The 20,047-nt window shown below is 44.3% G+C and overlaps 2 protein-coding genes across 7 annotated transcripts in view; both read right to left on the bottom strand.

Annotated features, from left to right (window-relative positions):
- LOC142385667 (UPF0606 protein KIAA1549) overlaps positions 1–8,880 on the bottom strand; it is a 78,320-nt gene extending 69,440 nt beyond the window's left edge. For 3 of the 4 annotated variants that reach the window (XM_075472384.1, XM_075472387.1, XM_075472386.1), the window contains exons 1-3: positions 8,395–8,880; positions 5,925–6,118; positions 50–1,279 (exon numbers count right to left, since the gene is read on the bottom strand). In XM_075472384.1, the coding sequence (XP_075328499.1) occupies positions 50–1,279; positions 5,925–6,009 (1,315 nt within the window). In that variant the 5' untranslated portion in view covers positions 6,010–6,118; positions 8,395–8,880. Of the gene's footprint in view, positions 1–49; positions 1,280–5,924; positions 6,119–7,882; positions 7,955–8,394 lie in introns of those variants that run through there. The other variant, XM_075472385.1, reaches the window with a different exon arrangement.
- Positions 8,881–13,872: 4,992 nt separating this feature from the next.
- The window catches only part of LOC142385666 (coiled-coil domain-containing protein 136-like), a 42,291-nt gene continuing 36,116 nt past the window's right edge, over positions 13,873–20,047 (bottom strand). The window contains exon 8 of one of the 3 annotated variants that reach the window (XM_075472383.1): positions 13,873–19,113. In XM_075472383.1, the coding sequence (XP_075328498.1) occupies positions 19,021–19,113 (93 nt within the window). In that variant the 3' untranslated portion in view covers positions 13,873–19,020. The remainder of the gene's footprint in view (positions 19,114–20,047) is intronic. The other 2 variants (XM_075472381.1, XM_075472382.1) reach the window with 2 other exon arrangements.

Below are 20,047 nucleotides of genomic sequence, written 5' to 3'. Positions count from 1 at the left end.
CCCGACACACACTTCAACTTTCCAGTCATGTGACCAGTAAAGCTCTTACCCACTCTGACCAGGTACATCTCTGGCTTGGTGACGTTGCACAGGTACTGTCTGGTGGGCTGGGTCTGAGCCAACCTTGGCGTGGTGACTGGGGGGCCTCTGGTCAGGCTGATAGCTGTCATCTCAGTGGTGGTGGTGATGGCGGTGGTTGTCGTGGTTGGAGCCTTTGTTGGCTTGTCAGTGACCACCAAAGGCCTGTCTGGTTTGTCGGGGCGGGTGGGCGGTCCCAGTGGTGGAGGAAGTGGCACCCGGCCAGTGGCGTTGGATGGGGGATGAGGAAGGTGTCTACCTGGAACAGGGCCGTGGTCTTTGGGTTTTGAAATGGGTGGAGAGGGGACGGGGGGGGGGTTAGTGGTGGCTGATGGAGCGGCTGGCTTTCGCTCGCCTGTGAGAGTAGGTGAGAGGGAGAGAGGAGGGGTGTGACTTGGAGGGGGAGTCTTAGGCTCCGGTCCTGGAGAAGGGCCAAGACTCAGGGTTGGGGTTGGAAGGGTCTGGTGGGTTTGTGTAGTTGTAGGAGTGATGGTGCGTCTGGATTCAGTCCTGTTGACCCGGTCCTGCTCCAGTTCTTTCTCTTTATCCCGCTCCCTCTGCCGGGCCAGTAGGTTGGTGTAGTATTCCAGACTGTTCATGTCTGGCAGCAGGATCTCCGTGGGCTCCAGAGGAAGCATGTCCTCTGGGTCATACTCCTCGTCCCAGGTGGGGAAGACATCTGGAATGGCGGGGTAAGTGTGCAGGGGGACCTTGGGGGAGGAGGAGGAGGGTGATAGGGGGAGACGGGAGGAGAGGGAGAGGGTGGGACGGGCAGGGAAGGCGGTGTCGTAGGAGACCCATTCCCCCCCAGCATCGATGTCCCAGGGGTGGCTGGGCAGCGGAGTGGCAAGAGCCAGCTCCTCGCCGTCTGGCACCATGAAGGACAGGGTCTCCAGGTAGTCCCCAGAGCCCCAGGCCTCCTCCAAGGAGGGGCCCTGCTCCCAGGGGGGAGGAGGGGTGAGGGTAGGCTGACTTTGTGGGGGGAAAGGTGGGGGTAGACTAGGGGATAGGAGGTCTGGGGGTCTCAGCAAGAGATGGATCCCCTGAGCGCCAGAATCGGAATCCTCTGCCGAGCCTGCACCGGCATCGTTGCCACGGTAACCGGAGACTAAGGGCTGGCTCGGAGGGGAGGATGATGATGACGATGAAGGATGTGACGAAGGCACCGTTGTCCTGTTTAAGTCCAGCACACCTACGGGGCCTAAGAGACAGAATTTATTCATTTTTAACCTGTCCCCCAGTTAGACCCCAGGGCCCCAACCAACCCAGAGAACCCCTAATCAACCCTCAGGATCCCTGAACAAACCTGTTAAACAATCATTGTTCTATCATACCTCATGCATCTGTACACATGTAACAAACTCAGTGTGGAATAAACAGATCAAGCTTATTCAGGTGGGTTAGGGTTAGAGGTTCACTGTTCACTCCCCCACAAACCAGCCTCTGGTGATTCTGTCCCCCAAGTACTGGAGCAAGATTAAAGACCCTTATAGCATCTTATCACCCACAACATAGAAGGATTTGGAAATGCAAAGGAGAGTCTGACCTCCAGGACCATTCCCCAAATGCTCTTTTCCATATAAAAGCCATGCAAATCAAGTTTTGTTGAAGGATTTTCTTATATGTACCATTTTATGTATGATGGTAAACTAGGTTTAATATAGGCTTAATATCACTGTATGAGTCACCTAAAGGGCTTGTTCAGATCAAGAGTTTCAATTTGATATGATTTACTAGACTGCACGTTAATTAAGAAGTTCATGGGTAATGTTACCATGGAACCACATTACCATCTACTTGTCATCGTCATTGAGGATTAGTCTAAATGAGTGATAAATTAATAAGATTTGAACAGTTCAGACTCATTTAGTAATCATTATATGCGGTTCTTCAATGTTAGTACAACAAGATAATGTGCATCTAGATGGACTGGAAGATATCGAAGTGTATTCACGGTAAGAAAATAAGTTCCTGGTACTAGCTCAGTTTAGGATGGGTATTACATTATGTATATTCATTTTAAAGACAACCACATTTGACATGTGATAACTTTGCGTTATAGCTAAACAAACGAGCGGAACAGTCCACATAATGTAATATCGTTACCCTGCATCTATACTCGTGACAATGGTTGCTGGCATTGTTCTTTATGAGTGTATCGTACAGACATCTGAATCAGAATGTGTTTCAAGACGCGAAAATAGAAAAATGGATGTCTTTTTTTTTTATTTAGTAAAACACTAGAAAAACTAAATAATAGTTTTGATCACTCGTAGATCCGCCCTGACGAGACCAAAACCACCCAGAGCTCAGTTCTACAAGTTAATTGAAATTATGACGGAGAATCACCAAGATAATGATGGCCGCCCTTCCTGGTTCTGATGGAGGTTTCTTCCTGTTAAAAGGAAGTTTTTTCTCTCCGCAGTGCAAGGCTACTTTTTCTTTGAATTAGTTCTGAATGAACTATATTGAACTGAATTTAGTTTAATTGAAGCAGTAATTTCTCATTTCTGGGCAGAACACGGCTGAATAGTTTGTGCTAAGCTAAGCTGCTAGCTGACCTTCATATTTACTGCTCAGATGTGAGAATGAATGAATCACACAAAAACAGAACTAGTCCTTTAAATTCTGGTGTTTGTTGTTCTCAATCAGGATAACAGCTATTATTATATCGTTAGAAAGACATCCCCCCGTTATTAAATGGTTAAAATCAGTTGAAGGCATTTCCTGTTTTCAGCCTCTAATCAATGAATGATCAGTAGTTTTTGTGTTTCTTAAATAAAATCAGGTTTCATGATGCCAGTGTTCTCCATGTGATGTCAGAGTGTTAATGTGCTTCTAAAAGAGCCAATAAACAGATTTGGCTCTGTTACTGCATCAGTGTTGAAGGTTCAGATCCCCACAGCAGCAGCTCAGGCCGCTTTCTGTTTCCTTTCTTCCTCCTCTGCAGTCTCTTAAACACATTTGTCTTTAGCACACACACACACACAGCTTCCACAGTCTCTTTCATCTTGTCTTCGCCTTGTTGCCGTGGTGACGCCGTGCTTTGCGGCAGCATCACGTGCTGAAAGGAGAGGAGTCATCATTGGTATTCAGGGGACGACGCCCTCACACACACAGAGGGAAGATGGATGGAGATATAGATAGATGGAGAGGTGGATAGAGCAATGGAGGGAGGGAGGGAGGGAGGGAGGGAGGGATAGATAGATAGATAGATAGATAGATAGATAGAGCGATGGAGGGATGGATGGATGGATGGATAGAGCGATGGATGGATAGATGGATGGATAGATGGATGGATAGAGCGATGGATGGATAGATGGATGGATGGATGGATAGAGCGATGGATGGATGGATGGATGGATGGATGGATGGATGGATGGATGGAGCAATGGATGGATAGATAGATGGATGGATGGATGGATAGGACGATGGATGGATGGAACGATGGATGGATGGATGGATGGATGGATGGATAGGGCGATGGATGGATGGATGGATAGGACGATGGATGGATGGAACGATGGATGGATGGATGGATGGATGGATGGATAGGGCGATGGATAGATAGATGGATGGATGGATGGATGGAGCGATGGATGGATGGATGGATGGATGGATGGATAGGGCGATGGATGGATAGATGGATGGATGGATGGGATGGATGGATGGATAGATGGATGGATGGATGGATAGGGCGATGGATGGATGGATAGATGGATGGATGGATGGATAGATGGATGGATGGATGGATAGGGCGATGGATGGATGATAGATGGATGGATGGATGGATGGAGCAATGGATGGATGGAGGGATGGAGGGATGGATAGATAGAATTTCAACCATAGCTACAACCATAGAAAAAGAGACACTGTTGGATCAGAGGCTGCAGGCCTGGATCTGAAGCAGGAAGCTCAGCAAGAACTTGGCCACTGGGGGGCGTCCTGTACTGCAGGAGCTGCACTGCTCAACAGCCATGGATATATAAACTGGGACTTTAACTACTCCTTTAACCTAAATTTCAATGCTGTAAATCTATATACAGAATTACCTCTGAAACCTCTCAAGGACCTCACCAACCTACTGTCATGTCTGTGGGTTTTTTGCCACGTTTTTAGTTTCTGCTTAAGTTCTTAGTTTTCTCATGTATTAGGTTCAGGTCTCGTTTTTAGTTTTGCCATGTCATGCCACCTTCTTTCTCCTGCCCTCCCATCAGCTTCACTTCCCTCACCTGTGTTTTCCCCATCAGCTGCACTCAATCACCAATCACCCTCCACAGTATTTAGTCTCCAGGTTTTTCCATGCACTTTGCCAGATCCTCACCCTCACTCATTGTCTCAAGTCAAGCTAAGTATTTTCATGCCAAGTCCAGTCCTTTGTTTTTTTGTCACAGTCATGTTTTGTTTTCACAGTCTCTTTTTTTTAGATCCGGCTCAGCCGCGCTTTTTGTTAAAACCTTTTATGGCCTGACTTCTGTAGGATGCAGTGACTTCTGTAGGATGCAGTGACTTCTGTAGGATGCAGTGCCTTCTGTAGGATGCAGTGACTTCTGTATGATGCAGTGCCTTCTGTATGATGCAGTGCCTTCTGTAGGATGCAGTGCCTTCTGTATGATGCAGTGACTTCTGTATGATGCAGTGCCTTCTGTAGGATGCAGTGCCTTCTGTAGGATGCAGTGCCTTCTGTATGATGCAGTGACTTCTGTATGATGCAGTGCCTTCTGTAGGATGCAGTGCCTTCTGTAGGATGCAGTGCCTTCTGTATGATGCAGTGCCTTCTGTATGATGCAGTGCCTTCTGTAGGATGCAGTGCCTTCTGTAGGATGCAGTGACTTCTGTAGGATGCAGTGCCTTCTGTATGATGCAGTGCCTTCTGTAGGATGCAGTGACTTCTGTATGATGCAGTGCCTTCTGTATGATGCAGTGACTTCTGTATGATGCAGTGCCTTCTGTAGGATGCAGTGACTTCTGTATGATGCAGTGCCTTCTGTTGGATGCAGTGCCTTCTGTAGGATGCAGTGCCTTCTGTAAGATGTAGTGACTTCTGTAGGATGCAGTGACTTCTGTAGGCTGCAGTGACTTCTGTAGGATGCAGTGACTTCTGTAGGATGCAGTGACTTCTGTATGATGCAGTGACTTCTGTATGATGCAGTGCCTTCTGTAGGATGCAGTGCCTTCTGTAAGATGTAGTGCCTTCTGTAGGATGCAGTGACTTCTGTAGGATGTAGTGACTTCTGTATGATGCAGTGACTTCTGTATGATGCAGTGCCTTCTGTAAGATGCAGTGCCTTCTGTAAGATGTAGTGCCTTCTGTAGGATGCAGTGACTTCTGTATGATGCAGTGCCTTCTGTAGGATGCAGTGACTTCTGTAGGATGCAGTGACTTCTGTAGGATGCAGTGCCTTCTGTAAGATGCAGTGCCTTCTGTAAGATGCAGTGCCTTCTGTAAGATGTAGTGCCTTCTGTAGGATGCAGTGCCTTCTGTAGGATGCAGTGCCTTCTGTAGGATGCAGTGACTAACATCAAAGCTAACATTACAGCTAACCTCAAAGCTAACCTCAAAGCTAACATCAAAGCTACACAGAAGGACACCACCAGTCAGACTGTCAGAGATGGAGTGCAGGCATAGAGGGAGGTACAGGGTCAGTGCAGGATAGGAGATGCTCTCTGAAGAGCTGGGTCTGCAAGAGTTTCTGGAAGATATTCAGGGACGCTCCTGTTCTGGTAGCACTCGGTACCAGATGATGATGATGAGAAGGATACAGGTCGGTCTTAGTGAAATCTGTAAATCTGATCAGCTGATGATTTCTCACTTTAATCCTGTCAGAAACGCAATTTTAGTTTACCTGCAGCAGGTGAGCTTGTGGTTGCCATGGAAACCAGTGTGCCGGCCACCAGCAGCACGACACCGAGTGCGCGTCCGGGGTCCATCCTGGTCCTGATCCTGGAGCCGGTGCCCAGCGGGGTCACAGGGTCTGTCTTCCTCAGAGGGCCGGCAGTCCGATGGCAGTGCAGAGCACCGAGGGCCCGTCAGGAGGACCTGAGCACCATGGAGCAGGAGCCACATAATCAGGTGCACAGCAGGAGCCACATGATCAATAATCAATACTCAGGTGCACAGCAGGAGCCACATGATCAATAATCAATACTCAGGTGCACAGCAGGAGCCACATGATCAATAATCAATACTCAGGTGCACAGCAGGAGCCACATGATCAATAATCAATACTCAGGTGCACAGCAGGAGCCACATGATCAATAATCAGGTGCACAGCAGGAGCCACATGATCAATAATCAATACTCAGGTGCACAGCAGGAGCCACATGATCAATAATCAGGTGCACAGCAGGAGCCACATGATCAATAATCAAGAGCCACATGATCAATAATAAATAATCAGGTACACAGTCAGAAACACAGAAGGGGACCCAGCATGTTGGCATTTATTCAGGGGAGGCCGGGTTTTATCCACAGGAGGAAGACTTTGGACCCGGTGCTGCCAGGCAGGAAGTTACAGGCAGCCGGACAGCTGCAGGTGAACATAGCTGGAGGGGGGATTGATGCTGCCCACAGAGAGACTTCTGGGTCTGCAGCAGCTGCTTACACTCAGGTGCTGTTTACACATACCCGGGTATTTTGATAAACGAAGACCTTTCCCTTCGTTTGTGCCTTTCGTTTATACACAAACGGAGTTTTTTCCTCCGAAAACGAAGCTAAAAAAAAACTCCGGCAAAAGTGGAGATTTTTTAAAAACTCCGTTTAGCGTTTGTGTGTAAACTGGTTGAAAGAGACAAAAACGGAGTTTTGGGAATGGAATGAGGAGTTGTCGTCATAGTACAGAGCCCCGCCCCTATCCACCATGTTGGCAGAATGCTAGCGTGAAAACGCCATTCTCTCCGTCCATTGTTTATCTGGCAAGCATGGAGGTACTAGCAGCATTTCTGTTGTTGAGAGCTATACTCGCTTGTGTGATTTTGAAAATTACAGTCATACAATTTTCAGGGCTTTAGCAGTTTTATAGTCCAGCGCAACGTGTAAAAGTAGCTCAGTCTCGCTGTCAGTCCACACACATGAACCTGGCGCCATATTTTCTTCTTGAAAAGGATCCGGAAGTTCTTCCTGTCAGCGGTTCTCTATTAGGCTTCTGATTGGCTTGTGTGGAATTCTCATTGTTCTAACACTGCCACCGTCAGGCTTGGCGTAATTTAACAGCTCCTGATAGCGTATTTCTCCAGATCAATGTAGACGTGTTTTTTTTTTTAAAACGGGGCTGTGTGCACCTAGTTTTTTTTGCAAACTAAGGTTAGAAAATATGCGTTTATCAAAATACCCAGGTATGTGTAAACAGCACCTCAGGCTGATGCTCTTCTTCTGGGGGCCACCACTGGGGGCCACCTCTGGGCGGCCCCTCAGAGGTGAGCTCCTGGCGATTTGACCTTCAGCACTCATTCCTCTCAGTGACTCTCTGACTGAAGCTTCCATGAACACCTACAGAGCTGCAGGAACAGTCCTGTTGGCTGAAAGAGATCAGCTGACCGATCAATAGATGACCTGATAGATTATTGACCAATTAATCAGTTTAAACCTTTAATGAAGACAAATTCATTAATAAGAGACAGCAGTTTATGGAAGCAGGTCGGAAACAGTGCTGTCTGATCACTTATTGATCAGTTATTAATCACTTATTGATCAGTGGTTGGTCAGTTATTAATCACTTATTGATCAGTGGTTGGTCAGTTATTAATCACTTATTGATCAGTGGTTGGTCAGTTATTAATCACTTATTGATCAGTGGTTGATCACCGGCAATATCTCTGACACACAAACGTCCGCGAGCTCCGCTCTAGGCCACGTTCAGGTCTGTTTCGGCCCTGCTCCGGTCCCAGACCGCTCGCACATCTGCCGGCCCGGTTCGGCCCGGTTCGGCCCGGTTCGGCCTTCTCCCACTCTGACCGGCTTATCGGACAGATCCAGCCGGGTCCGGAGCGGACACACCGGGCAGCTCAGCGGCTGAAACATCGCTCTGCAGTACATCTGAGCCCTAATGAGCGGACCTGGCTCGGTGTAGTTCGGGTTGAAACAGACACCAGCACTGATCCCGGTTGGCAAAGACCCGGTACCGGAGCAGAGCCTCCCCCCTTCCCTCTGACAGCGAGCCGACAGCCGCAGCTGCAGCCGCTCAGAGGCACCGAGCTCCGGCCGGCAGCCTCACGGTCACCGCCCCAAATAGCAGCCGAGCCGAGCCGAACCGGACTACCCCCCTCCCCCCAGCATGCCTTTAAAGCCTTTAAAGCCTTTGTCGGAACCAGACCTACCTGCCATCCCGGAGATGCGGTTCGGGCGCGTCACGCCTCTCCACAGCCGCGCGGCGCGCTCCCTGTGCGGGAAGGAGGAGGCGGAGAGTCCCCGCAGAATCAGAGCTTCCTCCTCTGTCCGCAGTCTTCCTCACTCCCGAGGGGATGTGCACGAACGAGCCTCCTCCAATCCGGCTCCGTCACATTCAGGGCACGTCCGGTCCCGGTACCAGTCCAACCCGGCTCCGCCTGCTGCTGCTCAGCATCACTTGATCCAAATCTACAATTCAAACGACATCTTGTTTTCCGTCTCCTCCCTGAGACAGAGACGTTTCTGTGGCTGGACCCGGATCAGGTCTGCAGAACCAGGACAGAACTGGACCTCAGCTGCCAGATCCGGATCAGGCTGTGCATCCTGAAAGCCACCGGTCCAATCTGAGCCCACAGAGATGTGTTACAGCTAAAGAGAGAGTGTTCCCAGCACTGAGCAGCTGGTGAGGAGGCAGGGAACCAGCAGCAGCTGGAAGATGAGAATGAGCAAAGTTCCAGTTAAAGGTGATGAAGATGATGAAGATGCTGCAGCTGAGTTCCTGGAACTCATCCTGGAACTCCAGGGGCCCGTTGCACAAAAATAGGATAAGGGATTAAGCCGGGATATGTTGGCTATCCTGGATCAACTTATCCGTGATCCAGTTGCACAAAAGTGGGATAGAGGGAAGTGGGATATGTTCAGACCTAAGTTACCATGGAGATTTATTCTGTGAAGCTAGCCTGCTCCAGACCAGGCTAAGTTCCAGGATCTATTTAATCTCATTCCTTATCTCAGTCAGCGGTCGCCACAAATGGAAACCAATATTTATTCCACTGCCTAGAACATATTGTTAAAACATTTAACTATACCCACTATCATTATTGAAACATTTGTGATCATTAATTACAATCATTTTAGATAACTGATGATTTTAGATGAACCACTAGATAATTTAGTTTCCCACAGACTACACATAAAGTACATCACCATATAAATATAAATACACATTAGAGAGTACCATGATGTTCCTTTATTGAACAAGGATGAATCAAAGCAAGTAAACCATCAGCTCCTTTCAAAACTGAAGTCACACAGTGCTCTACAAGACAAAAAGCACAGAATCAAAGCATGCAGTGTGAGACAAACTGTTTGTAAAAATGGGCTATACAAATAAAATTGCCTTGCCTATACAGCACAAAAACCTAACAAAAATTCCTCTGCCATTGCAGGCCCAACTTAAATAAACATGCAATATTAATTAAAATAATTTAACACATATTGGTCTCTGACCAGCCGACCACAGTCGTCATCCGGGAAGATGGCAGGAATGTCCCAGTCTATGAGAGCTGGCACTCTGGGGGCCCTCTCCTGTCTCAGGCAGGCCACATTGTGGAGGACAGCACAGGCCACAATGATATCACATGCCCTGTCTGGGCTGACTCTCAGGTGGGTCAGACACTGAAAGCGTGCCTTCAGTAGGCCAAATGTCATTTCGATCCGGGCTCTTGTTCTAGCATGGGCATGGTTGTATGCCAGTTGTGCCTCCAGAGGGTCCGCAAATGGAGTGAGCAGAAAAGGCTGGCAGGCATACCCTCTGTCACCCAGCAATACACCCAGGAATTCACCTGTGAATACAAAATGTTACATCACAACCTCATAAGTAGTGACATTCTTAACACAGCCATTATGTTAAAAGTGGTTATCAATAGAGGTTCTGTGGCTCACCTTGTGATAGGCGCCGATAGATCTCTGAGTTCCGAAACACTCGGGAGTCGTGGACCGAGCCGGGCCACTTTGCCACAACATTACTGAACAAATAGTCAGCATTGCAGATCATCTGAAATGATAAGATGTTAAACCAATTAATGCACAGTACAGGCAATGTGTGGGCAGGCACATTCTTAATAAAAAGTACACTTGTTAAGTATTTGTCAGGGGACTTCCCATTCTGCATGATGTTCTTATATTTCACTTTGACTTGCTGCCATGTCCGTTTCGGCCCAGTCATGTTAAATCTACACACACAAAAACACACGCACACACACAATGAAACAGTGGAGGAGCATGGAGTTACATTTAGATAGTTTCACTCACATGCAGTCAATTTCAACTTATTCATAATCAAAGTAGGCTACAAATATCTTTTCAAATATCGTCACCTTCCTAAAATAATCGCATAAGTCATTTTTTCAGGTTTTTCAGGAAACACAAAAAACTTCCCCCAAAAGTTAAATTATAGCATAAAATAATCATTTCAGTCAGTAAGTATGTATCAAAGGATGCTTGACATAAGAACACTTACTGTTTTTCATAAAAACTAAGATTAAATAAATGACTTGGGCATTTTTTGACCACACATTTGATGCCAAAAAATGACTTGGGCGATTATTTTAGGAAGGTGACGAAATGTTAATTAACATTTTATTTGGATTGTAACCTTATTGTCATGGTTTCAGTGGAGTGGTGAGTGTGATTTGTGCACTACTTACGCATTCAGGCGGTCAGCAATGGTTTGCCACGCTTGCTCCCTTTGTTTTTTAACTGTGGCAGTATTTCCTTTTTGTTTTATTTTCTCCTTCACCTCTTCATAGGTTTCCATTAATAATTCTTGCTCCGCTGGGGAGAAATACGCCACCCTTGTTGCCATGGTGAATCAGTGAATCTATGATCGATCGTGGGGTCTATTTAAGAAAGCCGTGTGCAGCACTTATCCGGGATCGGTTTCACCTGGCTTAATGAATCCGTGTCTGCTCATCCTGGATTGGCCTTTGTGCAACCAACTAAGCCTGGGCGCCATGTTTTGGATTCCTTGAACCTGGCTAAGTAACTCATCCTGGATGTCTAAATCCTACTTTTGTGCAACGGGCCCCAGGTTACTGTCACTGAAACAACCAATGAAATTCAAACACAAACGACATCTTTACTGTTTTTTATTTAATTGAAGACAGAACAGAAACTAAATATTTCTGGTTTTGTCTTGTGAACATTTTGTTATTATACATCAATTTCTACATATCAGGAGCAGAGGTGCTCAGAGGATCTCCAGTTTGTCCACAAATGTGTTTAAAACAACGTTCCTCAGAGAAAGATTGGAAGGGATCTGCATATTTCAGAACATCATGAAAGCATTCAGGGAATCTGGAGGAGTTTCAGGGAGCAAGCCTAAGCTGGACCCCCGTGACCTCTGACCCCTCAGACGGCGCCGCATCAAGAACCCTCATTCATCAGCAGCTGATAGAAGCACACGGACAAGGGATTACTGTGGGAAACCTTTGTCCAGCACTACGATCCAGAGTTCCATTCACAGACTTTACTGTGCAGAGAAGAAGCCTGATGTTAGCCTGGTCCAGAGGCGGCGTCCACTTCTCTGGGCTCGGAGGCGTCTGGGATGGAGCCTCCACTTCTCTGGGCTCGGAGGCGTCTGGGATGGAGCCTCCACTTCTCTGGGCTCGGAGGCGTCTGGGATGGAGCCTCCACTTCTCTGGGCTCGGAGGCGTCTGGGATGGAGCGTCACACGGTGGAAACGTGTGCTGTGGTCAGAGCCATCAGTGTTCCAGATCTTTGTTGGAAGAAATGGAGCAAAGAGCCAAAGGAGCATCCAGCCTGCTGTCAGCAAGCAGTCCCTGCAGCCAGGCTCTGGGATGGGATGGGCTTGGATTCATTTCCACTTCTGGGTTGGCAGCATTGATGCAGAAAAGCTCACAGAGCGGGAGAAGGAAACGTTACAGAGCGGGAGAAGGAAACGTTACAGAGCGGGAGAAGGAAACGTCACAGAGCGGGAGAAGGAAACGTCACAGAGCGGGAGAAGGAAACGTCACAGAGCGGGAGAAGGAAACGTTACAGAGCGGGAGAAGGAAACGTCACAGAGCGGGAGAAGGAAACGTCACAGAGCGGGAGAAGGAAACGCCACAGAGCGGGCGAAGGAAACGTTACAGAGCGGGAGAAGGAAACGTCACAGAGCGGGAGAAGGAAACGTTACAGAGCGGGAGAAGGAAACGCCACAGAGCGGGAGAAGGAAACGTCACAGAGCGGGAGAAGGAAACGTCACAGAGCGGGAGAAGGAAACGCTAGAGCGGGAGAAGGAAAGGTTAGAGACTTTTATGGGACATGTTGCAGGTCTGAGATGATGAAATGATGTTTGTTAACAGGTGAAACGATGTTTGTTAACGGGTGAAACGATGTTTGTCAACGGGTGAAACGATGTTTGTCAACAGGTGAAACGATGTTTGTTAACGGATGAAATAAAGCTGAACAGGAAGTAGAATGGAAGAATCACTCAAATGAGCCTTTTCTAAACTCACTGACTTCGGGCTGCACCTTATACTGGGAGTTTTTATCAAAGTAAAACTTGAATATTTCCTGAAACAAGCTACATATAAGTGAAGAATTGCATCAACTACATTCTTTAAAATCTGCATATTCAGCCACTCTCTGAGGAAATCAGAATGATGTCACGGTGATGTCATGAGGTGTGGCATCAGAAACATGTGACTCCTTCAGACTCCTTCAGACCTCTGAATGAATGAGATTTACAGGTAAAAACTCACCTGAGTGTTACTACCATCGTCTGTCAGATTAATCAGCTCAGTGCTGAGGGTTTGACGTTCCCCTTCTCAGTCAAAGTGGTTCCAGTTCGGGTTCTGGAGACAGTTCTATGTTGGTTCTGTAAAGCAGTGGTTTGAGTTTCCACCACATAAAATGCTGAACATGTCTGAAACTTCTCAGAGTTTCTGTGGGACCACAGAGACTGAGTTTGTAAATGCTGCTTTAACAACAGTCGGTGTTTCAGCTTCAACTCCAACAAAGGGATGGTGCTTTGGTAGTTAACACAGAAAAACTGGTTTTCAAGTTTGGTTCCGTCTTTGAAACAGAACTGGAACCACTTTGGTGGAAAAATCCTGACAGTCGATGCTCGTTACTTATCTCAAGTCCCTGAAGACCCGACCCTAAGTAACCAGTAAGACGATGCTTTCCTCAGGTCAGCAGAAAGTCAGCGGTGAACTTCAACCAATCAGATACCAATGGAACCAGTCTGTTCAGATCTCTTTGGATGGTGATCTCACTCGACTCCAGCAGCTTCACCAGGCAAAGACAGATTAGAATCAATTTTCCAATCAGAGTTAAATGTCCACCACGCCATAATGTTGTGGAAAAAAAGACTAAAACATAAAAAAAATATGATATTAAACTACACATGGTTGATCACGACATCGTTGTGCAGCAAACAAAATGGGAGATATAAGAGAAGCTTGCAGGGATTAATCTAAAATATGAGGGTCTGTGAGTACTATATTGTGTGGAAAAACATGAAAATAGAATAAAAGCTACTAAAAATCTTACCGTTGTTTCTATAACTCACAACACTGAAGGTGCAGCTTTAAAGCTGCGTGTATATTATGGATTTTGTATGTTTCAACACAACTTTTAGCCAAAGAGAAAAGACAAGACAAACTACTTTTTATTTGTCAGTTCATTTACAAAATCCAGCTGCTCATTAAACATAGAACTACAATTAATATGGAGCAGAAACATCAGGGACGGTGTTCAGAGGAAGAGACAGATAGAAAATCACCCCAGCCAGAACACGAGTCTGAATGTCAAAGCAAAGCACACCTGACAGGTAACAGTTGAGTCAAGCAAACACGACTACAGCTTCACTGAATCAACAAACGATCATTAAACAATCAGATAAAATCCTTCTAGGTTAGTCTCTGTGTCCCAACAGATGAAAATCCTGGACACGTTCAGCCCTCTGTGAGACTGAGGCTAGGCTAAAAGTGCTACTTTCAAATCATTTTTATTTATTCCGAGTCCAACATCTCAGCCACGATAACAGTAATGTGATTAGCAGCATAAAGGATTGAAACACTCAGTGTTTTAAACACAGTTTTAAACTTGCAACAATCATTTTTACATTGTTATTTTTTAAACTTTGGCCACGTTTATTGAGAACATAGGAGAGAAAATAGGGAAGAGCTGAATATTCAACCTTTAAAACCTTCATGATGTTTAAAACTGTACTGATGAGCATTAACCCTTATTTTAGTTTTAGTCTAAACTGAAACACGTCTAAAAGAAAAAAACGACAACACTACGCTGAATAAGCTGCTGGAGATCATATAGCTACAAACAGGTAGCACAGTAAATGTTTGTAGCTACCATTAATGCCCTGATAAAATCAGCCTCCTGATAGAATCAGGCTGTACAACAGCGGTTATGCTAGCACCAGTAGTTAGCTTCACCGGCTACCATTTTTATTTTCTATTGTAGTGTCACTAAGAAAAATATATTTAACACTGGTTACACAAAGTTACAATGACATCAGTTAAACACAAACTTTAACTGTAATGCTAACAACAATAACATTAGCTTGGAAACATTTATCATGCTAGCTTTTTTTGTGGTCATTTTGTTACTAGCCTATTTAGAAGTTATTACCAAGCTAGACTAATTAGCTTTCACTATCTGACACTGATTACAGGTTATTAGACTACTTGTCAACACACATAATTATAATAACAAAAAAAAAACAGGCAGCTTTCTCCTAACAAGGTTTGTTTTTATTTGCTATGCTAGCAGTTGCTTTCTGCCTCCACCTGTGCCAAGCTAAGTTAACACTGTGTAAATGATCTGATAGTTTGTAGTTATCATGAACTAAACCAGCACACACCTGTACACAATGATATGCTTTAAACAGTAACAACATACATGTAAATCATGCAAAGGGACTTTTGTCTTTTATTGTCTTTGTCATTAATGTCATGGTGTTTCTTTTGTCACAACCTTTAGAGGCAAAGAGATGAAACTTATGCCCCCCCCCACCTGTTGGTACTTTGTTGTGTTTTAAATGAGCTTTTGAACTTTGAAAAACAGAGCCGAACAAAGTCTTTTGGTATTGGACCTTCATCGGGCAGACTTGGATTTTTTCATCCTTCTTCCACACAGCCTTTCCTGAAATTGAAGTACAAAGCACCTCCATTGGTCTTGGACTTAAAAACAAAAGAAAAGTCCGAACTGTTTTCAAAGTCTTTGTTCCAGAAGCTCAAGAGGGGCGTTTTCTGTTCAACTGGGGGCTCGTACCAGATGCATCAGCAGAGCATGTCTGGCCCACATCTGGCCTTATATGATTGTGTTTACTCAGGCTGAGTGTGGCTGCCATAACTCAGCAACATTGACTCCAGACATAGCCTGAATCAGCATTTTCCCAGTGCTGTAACTAAGCCAGAATCTGGTGGCCCAGGTTAGTCCCCAATGTGTGTGCTTTCTGGTACATCTCCAGTGCTCCTGGGTTAATACAGGTGTTAAAACCTCTCGTTTTCACAGATGAAACTTACTTGGAGGCTGAATGGTTCATTATGACTGAAGCAGGAGATGGAGTTTATCGCAAAATGTGGAGAAAACACAATATAAACCTCACAATGATTCTGTTTCAGGTTTTACTCTAAGAGCAGGTTCAAACATTTCAGTTTGGTGACATTAAAGAACTTCTAGAAAGTTCAAATGAAAGAGATTTTAACATTCTAACAACTATTTCTAATTTCTAATTCAAGCGCACCGTTTTAGGCCACTGATGTGTTTTCAGTTGTTGTGTTTGTGGTTTGGAGCCACCACTCAGAAACATCAGATATGATAAAACAGAACATATAAATGAGATAAAATGAGGTCAGAGTATTAGAATAAATGAAGATATCTCACATAACTGTGCTGATGCTGTTAGTTTTGCATGAAAGTATCAGTAAAATTTTGAAATTTGAAAAATAAACTTGCAAAGATCAATACAAAGCAAAGATACACAGAGTTGCTCCAGAGTAAAACATCTGCATGCAGATGGGCAGATGAACATTTTTACAGTGTTTCACACACATTTCAGATTTTACAGCATCTACAGGATAACTGCTGTTTCCTGTTAGATAAAGACAATAAAACTCTGGACAGTTAAGACAAAAATACTGAGACACAACAAAGTGGAAGCCCACGACCATTTCCATCAAAACAACAGGAAGTCTGCGTTTATTTATGTATTTATTATAGATCATACATATCTGTATATGTTTATAGATATATATGATCTATTTACTAAATTAAAGGTTTGAGATTTACTAAGTCAGAGTTAAAACTTGGTCAGAGAAAATACTGATTATTTTTCTTTTAAGCATAACTATTATCATCATTAATTATTCCTTTTTTGATTTTGATATAGTGACACATCATGATCAATGTCCTGCTAATAATCAGTCTAATCAATAGATACTAAGGAATTAACTCTAAGAAGTCTGTTTAAGGTCATTTCTTTAGTTTTGTGCACATTTTCATCACAGTTCTGTTTTCTCACACATATTTAATCCACATTTGTCATAAATAATCTGGAATGTTTTAAATAAACTCTTCATTATGAGCTAAGTATCTGCTCACATCAGTGTAAAAGCTCCACTCAGAACATGTTCACAGTTATTTGGACATTTAATCATATAAACTATGATCATTTGGTCTCAATTTTCAATGTAAACATAAATCAGGGTCAGTTCCAGAGGATTTACCACCGATAAAGAGGTAAAAAAAAAAAAAAAAAATGTAATCAGTCCGTAAAAGGAGAAGCTCCTCAGCCACATTCAGACAGGATTCATCCAAGTGTTTCTCATTTCACAGCCAACAGAAAATCTCAAATTTCTTAATATTCAGTCGTCCCGAATCAAGACACCAGTAATCGTTACATAAGAACTGAATTTTTCCATATTATGCACCAAGTAGATCATTTCTCATACTTCTGTCCACACGTGTCTCCTCAGAGTTTATCATTCAGTAAACAGTTAGATTGGTGTTCGCCTCTTTGTTCTACAGTCACACAAACTTTTTGTTCAATCAGTGTTTATGTTTTTAAAGCCAATTAACACAAAAATGACCTCATCCTGTTGTTACCACTTGTGGCCATAGGATGTACTGTTGAGCAACAGTTACATGTTTTAGGTGTTCCACAAGTCTCTGTTCTTGGCCCGGTTTAATTAAAAGGAAAACTGTTTTTTTAAGGCTGAGATCCAACAACAAGGTTTTTTTTCCCCCCCATTCTCAAAAACTGAGAAAACAAATAAATATGAAGGAAAAGTTTTTTCAAAAATACGTGCAAACAGTCGTCTAGAAATGACATTAATTAAAGCTGAAATATTTAATGTAAATCTTGTCTGAACGGGGATGTGTAACAGCTAAACTCTGCATAAATAAAAACATTTATATATTTAAAAACACCACGTTTGCGCGACCGTTCACACCAAACCGTGTGAGCTTTGTCATCTAAATCATACAAATGTGTTTTACTCATCCTTGTGCAAAAATATATTTAAAGAATTAAATCTGAGCTTAAACACAGTGAAATCAGTTGTCAGAATATATCCAACCAGCATGTTTTTTAGCAGCTACTTTACTGGTCTAAATGATACAAATACAGGAAGCTACAAACCAAGCTGTTCAATAAACAGCATCAGTTATGACACATGATTACATAACGGACAGCACTGAGCACACTCAGTAAATTACAAACACTAATTCACTTTTATCTGCTACCTTTTTCCTCCGTCATCAGCAAGTGCAAAATATTCTTTGAATCCAGCAAATAAAAATAAGGCTTTCAGAGATAAATCTGTTGAATTAAGTATAAACCTGCTAACATTTGCTACTTTTCTCAGACTGAAAGCTTTAGAAAGTGATTGGTGGTAGTTTTGATATTGTTGGTTGGACTGAGTACGAAGTCTGAAAAACTCTTTGGATTCTGGAGATTCACTCGTCCTGATGTGGATCATTTTCCAAACATCATGAATGAAAGAAATCAAACTGCTGGACGTGCAGATCTGGGTGGTCAGTAAGCTGGTTCTCAAACACCTGCCATCATGAGTCACATGTCCGATGCAAACTGAATGTTGTGACCTCCCAAATACCAACTCTACTGATCAGAAACTCAAGCCTTCCTCCTCTGGCAGCTAAAACTTCTGCGACAGCTTTTGTCACCAATCGCTGCACCGCTGGAGCTAAACAAACCTTTCTCACGGCAGTCGTCATCAGTTCCTGCAGTGTAGAAGCAAAAAGAAGAGGGGGGCTCCCTGCAATGGTTCTAAGAACTATAAGGAGTTCCTGCAGTCTGAAAACAGGCGATCATGTTAAGTCTAGAGTCGACTATCTGCCCCCTAGTGGAGAAAAATGGTTAAAAACATATTTCTGAGGCCTGCAGTTTTCATTGTTTCCTTTTTATTCGATCTTATTTGAGATCAAATATTCCTAAATTGTAAAAACATGTTAAGTGCAGAATATAGAAAACGATCGTCACATGATGACTTTGATTCCAGTTTTTAAAAATATGCCAAAAAAAACAGCCACGTGGATCATGATGGTGGACGTTTGAGAAGCACAGATCAATAAATCAAGCGTCTGACCTGCTGCACGGTGCTGAGTAAGCGGTCCTTTTGGACCATCGTGTTGCTTCTCCCTCCAGCTCTCACTGACGTCTGTGGCGTTCGGTCAAAGCGCCCAGGTGGTGCGACAAGCAGACATCAGGACAATATGGATAAGGGCAGCGCTGGATGGATGATGGCAATCCCACAGTTTGCTGTGAGGTCACTTCCTGTTAGTCCTCAGGCCCTGGTGAAGCTGGGGACTACCAGAACCACAATGGCTGCCACGGCGACAGCCGCCACCGCCAGGTTCCAGCCTTCAGAGTCGCTCTGCTGAGAAATGATGACTGGAGTTAGAATAAACCGTCAGCACCCTTCATACATCATGGAGGGTACTGTATGGACCCAGGGGCCAAGAGGTCAGGGGGCCCCTGGGAAGCAAAGAGCAAAACAACACAACAAGAGTCAAAAACTGACTTCAGTAGGGACTTCAGTAGGGTTAGGGTAGGGTAAAGGGTCTCTAAAGTCCTGTTTGTTGACTTTAGAGATCAGATCTGATTGTTCTGTGAGTTTGACTAAAACTGGACTTATATATAAACGCGTGGATGACCCGAAAGATCCCTGTGTCGGCAGGTGAAATACTCCCTACGAGTACATGTTCAGTTGTACTCAAACTAGTAAACAATGTTCCGAAGTTACCGGCCGGGGCTCTGACCTGGAAGTAACAGAAGAAGAAGACAGGACACAGAAGAAGAAGAAGCAGTAGTGGCTAACAGCGTAGAATAACCACGTGCGATAACGGGGATCTGATCCGTAAAACAAAGTAAAGCTAACAGCCTGCTGTATAAATGTCCAACACTCCACGTGGGACCGGTCTGCTGTCAGATGACCAAACCCCAGAAGTTTAGCTTTCTTTTTTTTTTAAATGTGTTTATTGATTTTCCTTTATCAACAAAAACAAACACAAAACTCCAACACAACACTCAAGCAACACACAATGACTCAGTTATACACAATCAGTATCCATATCGGTAAAGACAGTAAAAAAAAAGAAGTACATAAATGGATCAATAAAAGAAAAGAAGAATGGGTGCACAACAATGTGTCCCGTTGTTATGACCTTCCAGAGAATCCCTGTAAAAGAATGGAAGATACATTGGGATCCAAGTAATTCAAATACGGTTTCCAAACCTCATAAAATTGGTTGGAGTTTGAGTGTGATACGCAAGTCAAGTATTCCAGAGGCACCAAATCAAACAGCACTTTA

This window comes from Odontesthes bonariensis, chromosome 8, assembly GCF_027942865.1.
Source record: "Odontesthes bonariensis isolate fOdoBon6 chromosome 8, fOdoBon6.hap1, whole genome shotgun sequence".
NCBI classification, from domain to species: domain Eukaryota; kingdom Metazoa; phylum Chordata; class Actinopteri; order Atheriniformes; family Atherinopsidae; genus Odontesthes; species Odontesthes bonariensis.
The sequence above is the reverse complement of the archived record's forward strand: the minus strand, read 5'-3'. Positions and strand labels throughout refer to the sequence as shown.